Below are 15,792 nucleotides of genomic sequence, written 5' to 3' on the forward strand. Positions count from 1 at the left end.
AGTCAATATATTAAGAAATTTCTAATAATTAGGGCCATCCCAAAGTAGAATGCACTGTTTTGAAGAGTAGTGAGTTCACTATCATCAGAAGTGTTCAAGAGGAGATGGACCCACCTGCCAATTAAGCTATAGAGGGGATTGTAGCACTTTTTTAGGAAGATGGAGGAGGTGGCTGAGGCCATCACAACATTAAGAATGTGATGCTAAGGAATCCAAACAAAATGGGAAATAAAGTTTGTCTCCTTGACTGATGATGGATCTAAAGATTTTATTACTTATATGTGGTTTTGACTTTAATTATGAAATATTGAAGCCTACAGAAAATAAAACAGACAACTATTAGTTCAGTTTTGAGAATAATTTTTGTTTGGGGACCCAGCTCACCCTCTCCCTGCTCAGCATGGGCTGCAAAATCAAAGAAAATGGCTTTCAAATACTATATGATGTGATATCAAACTTGTAGCTCTTATCTGTCCATGACAAACCTTAGGGCTGATTCAAAGGCATCATAAGAGTTCATCACTTTCCTGCACAGCTTTAAAAATTGTTTCATTGACTGTGACTGGATTACTGGATCAATTATTTTTTCAATTAAGAGTCCTGCTAAACCCCATGTAAAATGAGTTGCAAGTCAAGACAGGCCCCTGACTACTTCAGATGATTGATGGAGATATGTAGATGGCAGAGACAGGCTGTAAAGAATGACAATTCTGTGGATTGATTTGTTATGTGGACGATGACTACTGGAAGCCAAGTACCAATACTAGTTACTCGTTGACACTCAGGGACTTTTGTAATTTTTAAAAGGAGAAATTTAGCCATTACTTCCATTTATTCTCTGCACAAACCTGTGAGGTGGGCAGAGCAGGTGTTAGCATTGCTGGGTTACAAATGACAGACCTGAAGCCTAGTGAAGTGACTGGTCCAAGGTCATATAGCCAATTAGGGGCTAAACTGTATAAAAACCCATCTCAGTGCAAACACACTGAGAAATAATTTTTAAATAACATAAATAACATATACCACTTATCAATTGAGCACAGACTATATGAAAGTCATAAGCACTTTACATATATTCATTTAATCCATACAATAATACTATGGGGTAGGTACTATTATACCAATTGTTATAGAAATGGAAATGAGGCTTGGAGCATTTAAGTAACTAGCCCAAGTCTATTTAACCAATAACTTGACCTTAAAAAAAAACTCCAAAACTCTTTACCTTCAGTGCCACAACACAATTCAAACCACTATTGTCTCTCACCTAGACTATAGTAATAACATTTCAAAGGTGTTCCCTACTTTCACTGATGTTCCCTTAAATCTACTCTTCATACAGCAACAATAAAAATCTTTTAAAAATATAAATCAGTTTATGTTATACCCATGATCAAAATTATTCTAATATTTCCTCCCATAGTCCTTGGCATAAAAATACAAATTCCTTACCAACATCCAACAAGATCCTCCACGGCTGGTTCCTGCCTCCTCTATCAGATTCAACTTGCATTATCCTCTTCCTCACTGGCCATGTTCCAGCCAGGCTAGTCGTCTTTCAGTGCCTCAAATGCATCAGATGCATTTCAGGGCCTTGCCACATGCTAGTCTCTTTGCATAGGGTGCTCTTCTACCATCAGGTGTCAGTTCAAATGCTTTGTCCACAGATAACCTTTCCCTGGCCTAATCTAAATCAAAACCACCTTGTCATGGAGTCACAGCATCCTACACGTTCTCCTCTTCATAGTTAGAATGTGATAACCACACATTGGTATGATTATTTGATTCATATTTACTGCCAGTACTAGACTGTAAGCACCATTAAGGCAGAGATCTTGTCTGTTTTGCTCACCACCATATTTCAGCACCCAGACACTGTTTGTCACACACTAGGAACTTGAAATTTATTTAATGAATGAGTAAGCAAAAAATTAAAGCCCATGCCTGACTCCTGAGTTCCAATGCTTAACCATATTATCTCGATATAAAAGGGCCTAAAAAGCACCCTCTTAGCCCAACCCATTTCAACACCTTTCCTGTCATCTCTGACATTGCTATGGAAGGATGATTTGCATTTACATGTGCAAAATGAATTTTCCAAAATACACGTGTTCATATATTAATGCCTGCATTTGCTAGCAGTTACATTCAAGTAGGATCAAATGTTGATAATAAGTGTTTTCTTTGCCAGCATTTAGATACATGCCATGTAATTGCAAAAATAACTAGTTAGACTTTCAGAAGGCAGTATGCTCTTGAGAGCTGAACAAAATGTTCAAAGGAATTAACCCCAAGATGGTAATTAAACCATGGAATCATCAGCTGGAGAATGGGGCAGACACACTGTTCTGACTCTGAAACCTAAAAGCACCCACTGTGGTTACCAGGACACAAGACCAAAGGGCATTGAGGAAGGATGATGATTTATATGAACCCAGGGAAGGTATGAGCTGACTACTACCCTATACTCACCCCACCATATCCATCCTCTATCTAATTTCCCCTCTCCTACATCCCCAGGCTAAACACAAATAACTCGTTAAAAGGCAGGATGAGGAAGGTAGCTGCCTGTATGGTGGGCTTGGAAGAGTCCAAAATATCCACCCTTCTTAAGTTTCTACTGCTAAAGTAACTCCTTTGGGATTTTCTATATATGTATGCATTTTCATTGGATTAAGGTTTTGCTCTTTGTAAGGAGGAATTCAGAAGGTAAACCTTTGGTTCTCTTGTGGGAGAGGAGCTATGTTGTCCTCCTGAGGGATATTTGATGATGTTTTGAGGTATTTTGGGTTGTCACAACAGGTAGTAGGAGTAGGGCCCATGGCATTTAGAGGGTAGAAGTCAGTGATGTTGTAAAACATCTTACAATGCACAGGACAGCCCTTGGACAAAGAATTATCCAAACCAAAATGTCAATATTGCCAAGGTTGAAAAACCCTGAACTGACCAATTTACAAAGATTCATTTATTAATCCATTAACAATTCATACACAGAGTAGGTTCTTGCAGAAATAGGAGATGGGATAAGTATATTTATATTGATCAGTTGAAACAGAAAGAAGGAACAGTAATTTGATAGAAGTATTCAGTAGTCTGGGAAAAGACTGGAAGCAAGTGACCAGTTAAGAGACTACTCTCAGTCAAGAGAAAAGGAATGAGAACTTGAACTGACGATGAACAGGTTGTAGATACACATGCCTTAGAGGCAGAATTGGTGAAGCATTACAAAAGAATGGTATGTCTTATTAAACTAAAGAGCTTCTGCACAGCAAAAGAAACTACCATCAGAGTGAACAGGCAACCTACAGAATGGGAGAAAATTTTTGCAATCTACTCATCTGACAAAGGGCTAATATCCAGAACCTACAAAGAACTCAAACAAATTTACAAGAAAAAAAACAAACAACCCCATCAAAAAGTGGGCAAAGGATATGAACAGACATTTCTCAAAAGAAGACATTCATACAGCCAACAGACACATGAAAAAATGCTCATCATCACTGGCCATCAGAGAAATGCAAATCAAAACCACAATGAGATACCATCTCACACCAGTTAGAATGGCGATCATTAAAAAGTCAGGAAACAACAGGTGCTGGAGAGGCTGTGGAGAAATAGGAACACTTTTACACTGTTGGTGGGATTGTAAACTAGTTCAACCATTATGGAAAACAGTATGGCGATTCCTCAAGGATCTAGATCTAGATGTACCATATGACCCAGCCATCCCATTACTGGGTATATACCCAAAGGATTATAAATTATGCTGCTATAAAGACACATGCACACGTATGTTTATTGCGGCACTATTCACAATAGCAAAGACTTGGAATCAACCCAAATGTCCATCAGTGACAGATTGGATTAAGAAAATGTGGCACATATACACCATGGAATACTATGCAGCCATCAAAAAGGATGAGTTTGTGTCCTTTGTAGGGACATGGATGCAGCTGGAAACCATCATTCTTAGCAAACTATCACAAGAACAGAAAACCAAACACCGCATGTTCTCACTCATAGGTGGGAACTGAACAATGAGATCACTTGGACTCAGGAAGGGGAACATCACACACCGGGGCCTATCATGGGGAGGGGGGAGGGGGGAGGGATTGCATTGGGAGTTATACCTGATGTAAATGACGAGTTGATGGGTGCTGACGAGTTGATGGGTGCAGCACACCAACATGGCACAAGTATACATATGTAACAAACCTGCACGTTATGCACATGTACCCTAGAACTTAAAGTATAATAATAATAAATAAATTTTAAAAAAAAAAGAATGGTATAGGGAAATGAGGGAAAGAACGAAGGCAATCATGACCCTTAAGACTTTAGCTTGGGTGCCCGGAACAAGAGCAATGCATTAGAAGAAACAGGGACAATGGGAGCGGATGCATAGGTGAAGGATGGACATAGAGAAATAATATGCTGAGTTTGTGATGTCTTGAGGGCCTCCGGGTGAGGCTGTTTTATGGGCAGTTAGAAATGTGGCTCTGGAGCTCAGGAGTGCAGCTGAAGCTACAGGTATCTAGTTAGAAGTCATCCACATGGAGGTAGTGAGCTTAGATCCCCTTGCCTTGCACATAGCAGGTCCTCCATAAATATTTGTTGAATTTTTAAAAACCACATTTAAAGTAAGGAGAAAAGAGGACCAGGGACAAAATCTTTGAAACACATCTTCATTGAGGAGGTGGACCCAGAGGAAACTAAAAAGGAGGAGTAAGAGAGGTAGGGCCAGCAGAGTTTAATGCACTGGAAATCAGAGAGGAGAGTTTCAAGGGGGAAGATTTAGCCAACAATATCAAATGTGGCTCAGCAATCAATTTGAACAACGTCTATGAATAGAGGGGGATTTGACAGTGAAGAAGTCATCATCGAACTTGAGAGAGCGGTTCAGTAGAGGGATGGGAACAGAAACTCGGTTCCAGAAGCTGAAGACTGCAATGTCTTTATTATCCCATCATTAATAATAGTGATAAAGGAGTTAGAATGATAATTGATGGAGGTGGCAGGGATTTAAGAGGAAATGGAATCTTAGCAGATGTTTAGCCTGACAGGAAGAAGGCAGCATAGAGAGACTACAGTGTGGCACTCAAGAGGCCCAACGAGTAAAATTAGGTTCAATTTAAGGACAAGCTCCCTAGCCATCAGAGCTGCGCTTCGTAGTGAGCTCCCTTGTTACTGGATGGATTCAAGGAGAGGCAATATGACCTCATGGAAGGTGGCTCATTTATTGAATGGGATTTTGGACTACATAATTCATTTCCAACCTTTTGGACTTATCAGATTAATAATATTTTAGGGGGAAAAAGGTAGGGCAGGTGTACATTGATCCAGAGAGTTACCAACCTTTTGATTGTGCTGTGTTAAATGTATTAGCTTTCTATTTACTGCTGTAAAAAATTACCACAAACTTAATAGCTTAAATCAACACAAGATTATTATCATACAGTTCTATAGGTCAGAAGTCTGGTACAGTTCTCACCAGGCTAAAACTAGCGTGTCGGCAGGGTTGTGTTCTTATCTGGAAGCCCTAAGGGAGAACCTGTTTTCTTGTCTTTTTCAACTTCTAGAGGCTACCCATATTTCTTGGCTTGTGGCCCCTTTCCACTTTTAAGGCTAGCAATGGCCAGGCAAGTCTTTCCCTTGTCACATTACTCTCATACCGACTCTCGTTTTGCCTCTGTCTTCCACATTTAAAGAAGCTTGTGATTACATTGGGCCACCTAGATAATCGGGGATAATCTTGATATTTTAGGGTCCATTGATTGGCAGCCTTAATCTCATCTACAGCCTAATTTCCCTTTGCCGTATAACTTAATTCAGAGACTTTGAGATTCAGACATGGACATCTTTTGGGGAGCCATTATTTGGTCTACCACATAAGAGATATAGATGTATAAATATATCTCCTATGTGATAGATATCATCATCATTTATCATCAACGTCATCATTTCAGAAGATAAAGACTACATATAGCACTAAAGAGTAGAAATTATATAGAGAAAAGGACCGTCTTTCCAAAAAAAACAATTGTCTACCCTACTCCAACATACACAACAGAACACAGCATACATTTATTTCCTTACACTGGTAACTCCACCAATTACTAATATCACAGCTTTAGAAACCACCAGACTATATGATCTCTCAAGGTCCCCCCTAGCTCTAAGTTTCTTTGATACACTGGAATTCACTGTACTATGAAGGAATTACCTGGAGAACCTTGTTGTGATGTAGCTCTATGAGTTTCTTCATAGCTATATTTTTCGTCTTCCTGCTTGCTTTAAATGCGATCATTAAATCAGCAAGAGACTTCAGTTTCCCTCTTTCCCCCTTGATTCAAAAGGTATGAAAACTGTTCTGTAAATGATATGCAATATTGTTATTCTGAACTTTGAGGTAATCAAGTTGTTTGACATTTTTGTAATGATGCCTTTTGGAATATGGGTGGTATAATTAGGTGCCACACTGTACATTAACAATACCTGTCTCGACCCTACAGACTCAGGGACTATAAATAAAAGCATGACAGCTGGCTACAGCCTTGCTTGCCACTCACCATTGAAGGGAACGCAGCTGGGGAGCTACACTAGAGTCCCCAGGAATCCAGAATGTAGTTAGAAATGACATCTTCAATGAGAAAAAGTTGGTATTTTCTTACTGGGAATATACAGAGACAGGCACTCTTAGGAGACAGACAACCAAGCTATTTCACACCGAGAAGGCACAGAGGCCCCAGGTAGGCACAGCATTTCACCAGCACAAAGGCATTATATAGGGAGGGAAGAGACAGAGGACAGTGGCATCTTCTTGAGCCAAATTAGCAGAGTTTCTTTAACCCATTATTGCTCAGAAGTGAGACTAGGAAAGAAGAAATGGATAGGAAAGGTGAAAGAGACGGAAAGTGACATCCTGGGACTCAGTGTGAGATAGAGGGCAATGGTTACTGTGGGGAGGATAACACAACAGAGCTAAAAGAGGGCAAAGTATGCAGAGAGAGAGAGAAAGAGAGAGAGAGGTGAAGCTGATATACTTCATATTTTATTTATTTGTCTCATTTATTGTATTTTCCCCTCACTAGTCTGTAAGTCCCAAGAGGACAGGATCTCTTTCACTCCTGCATCTCCCAACATCTATAACACTGCCTGACACATAGTAGACACTCAATAAGTATTTGATGAATGAATAAATAGCTAGTATTAATTGAATGTCTGTTATATGCTAAGCACTGTTCTAAGTGCTGCCCGTGAATTAACATACTTTAACTTTCACAGCAATGCTGAAACAGGTACTGTCATTATCCCAATTTTACAGATGAAGAAACTCTACCAGAGGCACAGAGATATTAAGTAACTTGCCTAATAAGTAAAGGATACAGGATTTCAACCTATACGGTCTAACTTTAGAACCTGCCTATGTAATAACCATTCTATACTGAGGCTCAGAAAGGTCAAATAACTTGCGCAAAATTATGCAGCTTATGACTGGCAGAGCCATGATTGAAATCAAGATCTGCCTGTCTCCGAAGCTGTTGCCCTTCCCTCTGCACTTCATGTCTTTATAAGATTGCCAAGACAAACATTTCTTCCATCACCATTTTACCAGTCTTCTGAGATAAAGAAATGGGTGTGAGGCTGCGCGTGGTGACTCAAGCCTGTAACCCCAGCACTTTGGGAGGCTGAGGCGGGTGGATCACCTGATGTCGGGAGTTCGAGACCAGCCTGACCAACATGGAGAAACCCCGTCTCTACTAAATATATAAAAATTAGCCAGGCGTGGTGGCGCATGTGTGTATTCCCAGCTACTTGGGAGGCTGAGGCAAGAGAATTGCTGGAACCTGGGAGGCGGAGGTTGTGGTGAGCCGAGATCAGGCCATTGCACTCCAGCCTGGGAGACAAGAGCAAAACTCCATCTTAAAAAAAAGGTGTGGTTCATTAAGGAGTCAAATAAAGGAAACAGACATCCCCCAAAAGAATCATGATTCCCGAAACATCACCAATCTGCAACCAGCTCTCACTGCTGTTATTTGGGGCTGGAGGGAGCTGAGGGAAGCAGCTGGCAGATGAATCATGGGAAAACCATCTATGCTACCTTGTCTGAGGGCTAGGCATTGAAGGTAAGTCATTTTCATGCAGGTGAATCCTGACCCACACTGCACAAGATAGCTCTGGAGTAGGGATGGTGAGGAGATGCCAGTAAAGCTTTTCTAAGAGACTAGTTCATAATTCTTGTGTGACCTTGTGTAAGACACTTCCTCCCTTTGTGTCATAGTTTCTTTATGATAGGGAGACATCAGACCAGTGAAACTATCAGAAGAGCTCCACTGTCTCTTTTGTAAACTAAACTTTTCCATATAAAATTTAATTTGGAGAAAGGATTTCACCACTAAAAACTATGCTTGAGAAACAAGTGAATAAAAAATACTTAAGTTCCTTCTAGCTCAAACATTCTAAGAATCTAAAATCATACACATTGTGGGTGGGTCAACTCAGTGTTCCATTCAACCCTACTTTTGGCAGCCAGGAACAGGCCTAGGGTCTGCTGTGAAAGGCCTTTCACAGGTCCCCCATGCCCCAGCTTCTTTCAGAGGCCATTACCACTGTCCTCATATGGCAGTTGTCTTCCCCATTGGGCTAATTCTCCAGAGGTCTTCTATTGATGTCTGTCTATGTTGGAGTGGGTGGAGCACAGGGGTCAATATTTTCAGGACAGTTGTACTTCTGTTTTATATGAAGGGAGTCGAATGTTTCCTGATTTTCACCTAAAACTCTTCTTATTGATGTCCACCACCAAAAGACAGTGCATCTACCTTTTGTACCATGGTAGCATATTATTCCCCAAGGATTGCCACTGATCTATAAATATTCCTGAGTCCCTTGTCTGAGTCACAACCAGAGCTGTATGCTTAGTTTGGAAATTTTAAGTTTCAGTGGGTTTTCTCACACAGGCTCCCCACACATTTTTATAAGTTCTTCTTTTGTCTCATTCTTCTTGTCATAATATACAGGCTTAAAGATTTCACTGGGTTCACCTTCCTGGAGACAACTCATAAAGATTTACCAAAATCTGGGTTTCACATATACAATATTACTCCCTTGAATATAAAGCTTTAAAACAAGCAAAAATAATAATGTATTGTTTAGGTGTATGTGTTTGTGTATTTTTTTAAAACCAAGGTAATAATAAATACAAATTTCATGATAGTAGTTACCTGGGGCAGGGGTAGCGGGGAGGAGTGTTATCAATACAGAGAGATGGACTAGAGGAGGACCACACAGATAAAAGTAACTTATCAGTAATGTTATAGTTCTCAAGTTGGGTAATGGGTTTATAGGTGTTCATTATAGTCTAAATAAATAAATAAATGCAATAAATAAAATATGAAAAGTCCATGTATGAACTAATAATGATTAATTAATTCTGCACCCCGAGTTCAAGGTCAATGATTAGAAGAGCAATACAAGATTTTTTTAAATAATAACCAGAACCTTGCCACTTATCTTCTGTTTCCTACCACTATTTCAAGAGCTTTTTGAAACTGAAAGTGGATCCTTCTTTTTAAGTTTATATTACCCCTCAATTATTGCCCATCATCTAGTCAGCTTGGAGTTCTCCTTGCTGAAAATATGTCGCATTTTCCCATGAGATTATTTTTGTATAGGATTCATGGATCCTAATTTTTCTTTGCCAGTTGGTATGGATCTGAAAATTACCAGCTACCCTTTGAATCATTTTGGTTGAAGGGCCATGATTGCTTTTCTAGTCTTCCAGCCCATGACCATTATTAGTAAGCAGGGGTTCTTTCTAGGGTTGACAGATGAAATACAAGATGCCCAGTTAAATTTGAATTTCAGATAAACAACAAATTATGTTTTTAGTGTATGTATGAATTTGAGGCATACTTATGCTAAAAAATTATTTACCTGAAATTCAACCTTAATTGAAAATCTTGTTTTTATTTGCTAAACCTGTAAACTCTATTTCATGTGGAGCAATAATTACTTTTTAATAACCTTATTGGATTTGAGTACATGTGAGTGTGAGTTTTGGGTCAAGCACACTCAGATTCAAATTCTAGCTCCTCTGCTTAATAGCTAGAACAGGTTTTTTTGTCTCAGAATTTTTATCTGTTAAATAGGAATAATAGCAATACCTCATAAAGCTGATGAGAATATTAAATGAAAAAATATTTGTATAGTACTTAGTATAGTGCCTGGCTAAATACTATTATCATTATTATTGGCTGTTATTACCAATGGCTATTATCATTATTATTGGATGTTATTGTCAATTTTGTACAGAACACTATGTGCACTGGCCAAGATTTGACTTGTATTGCAAAACTCTCCACTTACAGGATTAATTTGAGAATGGGACTTTTCTTAGCATCACCCTTGGTGATGATCAAGACATCCCTTTTGTTTCTGAGTATTGTACTCCCTTTGGCTCTTGTCATGAAGTACCCCAGATTCACTCTCTAGTTGGATATTTCCTTTTATTTTTTATTTTATTTTTATTTATTTATTTATTTATTTTATTTTGAGATGAAGTCTTGCTCTGTCAGTCACCCAGGCTGGAGTGCAGCGGCGCGATCTCAGCTCACTGCAACCTCTGCCTCCCGGGTTCAAGCGATTCTCCTGCCTCAGCCTCCCAAGTAGTTGGGACTACAGGCGCCGGCCACCACGCCCGGCTAATTTTTGTAGTTTTAGTAGAGACGGGGTTTCACCGTATTAGCCGGGATGGTCTTGATCTCCTGACCTTGTGATCCGCCTGCCTCGGCCTCCCAAAATGCTGGGATTACAGACGTGAGCCACCGCGCCGGATTTTTCCTTTTAATATAAAGACCTTTCCTGTGCATGTGTTTGAGGGTCACTTAGAATTCTTCAAGTTGAAGACTATTGTTTCCTATGATGGAGATGGTTAAGTGACTGATAATCACTTTTGAAATGCTACCCTCAAGCTAATGGCTAATGACTTTGGTTGATAAAAAGAGAACAGCCCTAATCAACATAGATTCGAATCAAATGCAGGGAAAGCAAAATACCACATCCACTGAGAACTCTCTATCTCTCACAACAGGGTCAAGAAATGAATTAAATTGGTTTTCCACTTGCCTTCATGCTTTCAATACCTTCTTTATTTTTCGTGTCCAATGTCTTCACTCTTTCTCCTCTCAGGGAGGACTCCAGACCCCCTACACATTCTCTTCTCTCATCCCCATCAAAATTTACCCACCTGCTTTCCCACTCATCCTGGCATCTAATCAGACATTAATTTATGTTACCACAGTAACTGCTAAATAAGATTCTATTTAATCCCTCTCCCAGGCCACAGAATTCTTTTAAACACCTGAAGAAGTAAACTTAACAGTGGTATTTAGAGTTTTCTAGTAGGTAAGGGAGACTATGCAGAACCCCTTAAATCACACCTCATTATGCCTGTTATGTCTGCTTCACATGAATGGAAGTAAGCAGTGGTGCAGACAATCTAAAGATCATTTCCACTTTGTTTGTGAATGCGCCACAGTGTTGTTGTAGCTGATTTGCTTTGCTAATTATGTTCTACTGAAGCTAATATTAAAATTGGTTCACATTGTTTAAGCTCTTATGGGCCAGAAGAGAGAAGAGGCAGCGATGTGGCCCACTTTGAAATGAAGGAAAGGTGACAACTGTGAGGGGGGTGTGTGAAAATTCTACATGTGGCTAGTGGAGTCTATAAGATACACGCAAAAGGATTAAGATAGAACTTTCCCAATTACACATGGGCAGAATAGGCAGCTACCTAACCCCTGTGACTCAATGAGCACTGAAAGGACAGTCTTCCTATTGCCTGCCCGGAGGCTTAAATCATCTAAATTAATAGCCCACATTAAGGGCCTTAATAATAACATAACTGTGGCTAAGGCATTATGTAACCTGAAGGGTAACACATTTCCTAGCAGACACATTAGCAGTTAGTCTGACTAAATTCTCAGTCACCTATGAGAAAAAGGAATGAAGGGTGGCACACAAAACAATTGTAGTTTGATGGCCGCATTAGTACACTAAGAGGCCCCTGGGCAGCTAAAGTGGAAGTTCAAGAGCACTGAATGCCTTGGAGATGAGCCGGGAGGGTTTTGAAAGGGAGTAAGACAACCTTCACCTCTATTTTCCCCACATTTTCTTAGTTTCCAGCTCATTGTACACATAGAGAATGTGTACCTGTATCAAATTCTCTTTCCTTTCTTCTCCTGTTGGGTAACTGGGTTTTCAGGGGCTTCTAGAGGTTTTCTTTTGAAGTATGCAATTTGGGGCCTAATTGTACATTGTATTTCTAACCCTACACGCTGCAGCAAAGGACCATGGAGCTATTGAATCTTTTTCTCTTTTTCTCATTGCAGTCTGCTCCCAGTTCTCGAGAGGGGTGTATGCCATCTTTGGATTCTATGACCAGATGTCAATGAACACCCTGACCTCCTTCTGTGGGGCCCTGCACACGTCCTTTGTTACGCCTAGCTTCCCCACTGACGCAGATGTGCAGTTTGTCATCCAGATGCGCCCAGCCTTGAAGGGCGCTATTCTGAGTCTTCTGGGTCATTACAAGTGGGAGAAGTTTGTGTACCTCTATGACACAGAACGAGGTAAGAAGAGGCATCTGCTATCCTCTTTAGATATTCATGTAATTGTGTTCAAACTGCCTCAGCTCATGTGCCCCTTGCTTCCAATAAATAAAATCTAATTCTCTTTAAAAATTGTATTTAATATTCCAAATAAATCAAAGATTAAGATTAAAAAATAAAAGTAATAGTAATTTTAGAACCTAATTTTTCAAGCTATGTAGGCTCTCCCTGAAAAAGCAGTTTGGAATACCCTCTTGGTTGAGTCACAATTGTTGAAAAAGAACTCCTCCCCCTCAAAAATTTTATCTGGTCTAAAATGTATGATGTAAAAGCAGCTTAATCGAAGTAGAGAGAGGCTTAAATTGGAAAGTTTTGGAAAATTAATCCTGTCAGAAACTGTAATTATCCCCATTTCATAGATGAGACAGCTGAAGTCCAAGTGCTTTTTCATACAGCAGTTTAACCACTAAAATGGGACTGGTAGCAATGTCTCTTGCTTCCAGGACTTGTTCCATCAGATCACATTAGGTTTTCAGCTTAGCAGGCCTCAACAATTATCTGATAGAAATAATGAGTGAGACAGCTAAACTGGGCTTTGGGGACTGATTTTTTGTTTTGTTTTTGTTTTTGTTTTTGTTTTGTTTTAAATAGTGAGACAGTCTATGGCCACACCACCCTAAACATGCCCAGTCTCCTCTAATAGTGAGACAATATATTGAGGATACACTCTATTAAAACAGGCTCAGAAATTAAGAGTCTGATCTTAAATAATATACAGTAAGGTCTATTGATTAATTTGCTAGACACACACATCATAATTCATCTAATCAGGCTCCTCCAACACCCAGTTGTCTTTGACGGGTTCCTCGGTAAAACCAAGGGATCCTATCACCAAGACATTCCAGAAGACAATGTTACTTAATCAGTCATTTGCCTGTGGTTCCGCTTATAGGCTGGGGGTGATTCTCCCTAACTCAGAATTTTTAAACTCAGAAGGATTACATGAAAGACTTATCTGCCTGAGGGGTACCTGGAGAAGAGGTCTTTCTAAGTAACTTAACTTGAACGGCCATTCTGCTCCTGGGAATCCAGAACCCTCTTCACTTTACTCTCATTTTGCTGCATCATCAAATCTTAATAGCAAATACTTAGGCCTGTATTTCCCTATTGTACTTACTTCCAAACTGTCATCAAATTTCATGAACCTGAAGCAGGAGACCAGAGGTCTAGTCCAAGCTCTGTCACTAACTAACTCACTAACAAGTTGACCTTGACCAACTCATTGACATGCTCTTGGACTTGGCCTCCTCACCTAAGGTGTGTTCCTTCTTAATGTTATATTCTACAATTTTGTGATTTTTTTTTGAGATATTTGACCAGATACTGACACTTTGTATCTTGCTACTAATCCTAACTTATATATTATCAGTTAGTCAATCCATTCTATAAGCCATTATCAACCCCCAGTGGTGGTCTCCAATCCTGTGATAGATGCATATATAATATGGTTTCAAGGGGGTGTGGACAGAAAAAGATATTTATAAAGCAATTCATGAACAACGCAGAACAATATCAAATTGAGTGCTACGCTGTATACTCTGATTACTTTAAGAATTGTGGAAAGGTTGCACTCCAGAAAAGTAGAGTTTTCAGAGAAAGCTTGCTAGAGAAGCTAACCTTGAAAGATAGATAAGTTATGGGTTGCAAGAGAGAAGGGAGATGGGGCTTTGGGGAGGGGAAAAGAAAACAAGCAAACGGCAGGGCCAGGAAGGAACTGTGTGTTCAGGTAGAGCCCTGTCTGACTGAGATACAAAATAGCTTAAATGTTCTAATTCATCATTTGACAAATTTTGATAAATTTCATTTTGTCCAAACACTGAGGATAAATAAGCCTGTTTCCATGTACCGTATACAGCGTAATCTAGTGCATATCAGTTTTGTTTTCAGAACTGAAGTTTGTAAGCCAGGCCACTTCTCTCCTGAAACATTTTAAAAACTAAATATCAGTTCCACCAACACTGTACCTCTCATTTATTCAAAAGCAGAAGACACAATTAATGAATTTTATCCTCATTTCGCGTGACCCTTCTCTGCTCATTAGCTCTCTACTAGAAGAATGGGAGGAAAAGACCATCTATCTATTTCTTACCCTTGCATCTTTTCTCTAATCATCTAACTAAATAGTTTGGACAAGTCTATGGTCTCGGAGTCAAAGAAAGCTTTCTGACTCACGTAACTTTATATTTTTCCCCTGCAGCCATTTAGCTGGTGGGACTAATCCACTCTGCTTAAGAAGTACTTCCCATAAACTTTTACAGCAATTTATCCCTTGAAAAGCCTTCTTACATTACTGTACTAAGATCCTGTTCTAAAATTTTCAATGGCTTTCTATTGCCCACATTGAAAAAAGCAGTCTGTTCTTCAAGATTTGACATGATTATGCCTCAGCCAACTAGAAAACCCATTCTCCCTATGCTACCCAGTGAGAACCTCCCATTATAGGAAGCTCGCATTTTCCACTGCTGCCTAAATGCACCAGAACCATGCCTGCCTCAGCAATCGTACTTTTATTACTACCTGGAATTGTCTCCTTCATCTTGATATATAGTAATCATGCCCATTCTTCCAATTTTCAAAACCTGCCTCAAACTCTACCTCCCCAAGGTAGTCTTCCTTGACCACTTCAGCTCAAAATGATTCATTAATGTAATAGATGCTAAAGCTACAATAAAAATCACATGAATATGGTTAGATATGGTTCCTGCCTTATAAACCTACATTCTAATGATGGAGATAGACAAAAACCAAGTAAATTAACAAATAAAATAATTGCACATTTAAATAAGGTGCTATGAAGGAAAAGAGACAGATAATAATGGATAGGGCTTAATTTCCAAAGGATGTTCAGTGATGGCCTCATTGAGAAGGAGCATTTAAGCTGAGAACTACAGGATTGGAAGGAGGCAGCCATGTGAAGAATAGAGGGAAATAGTTTCAAGCAGTAGAAATAGCAAATGCAAAGGTCACATGGCATGGTTGAGGAACTGAAAGAAGTACAGTATGGCTAAAGGATAACAAGTAGGTAGAAAGTGGCCTGAGAGCAGACTGTAGAGGTAGACAAGAACCAGATCATAGCCATAGAGTATAAACAGAAGCCATGCTGAGAAGTACGAATTTTATTCTA

General features: G+C 39.5%; 1 protein-coding gene across 2 annotated transcripts in view; it reads left to right on the forward strand.

Annotated features, from left to right (window-relative positions):
- The window catches only part of GRIA3 (glutamate ionotropic receptor AMPA type subunit 3), a 319,023-nt gene that overhangs the window by 57,537 nt on the left and 245,694 nt on the right, over window positions 1-15,792 (forward strand). For both annotated transcript variants that reach the window (XM_015128131.3, XM_015128129.3), the window contains exon 3: window positions 12,390-12,629. In XM_015128131.3, the coding sequence (XP_014983617.1) occupies window positions 12,390-12,629 (240 nt within the window). The remainder of the gene's footprint in view (window positions 1-12,389; window positions 12,630-15,792) is intronic.

Source organism: Macaca mulatta, chromosome X, assembly GCF_049350105.2.
Source record: "Macaca mulatta isolate MMU2019108-1 chromosome X, T2T-MMU8v2.0, whole genome shotgun sequence".
Classification (NCBI taxonomy): domain Eukaryota; kingdom Metazoa; phylum Chordata; class Mammalia; order Primates; family Cercopithecidae; genus Macaca; species Macaca mulatta.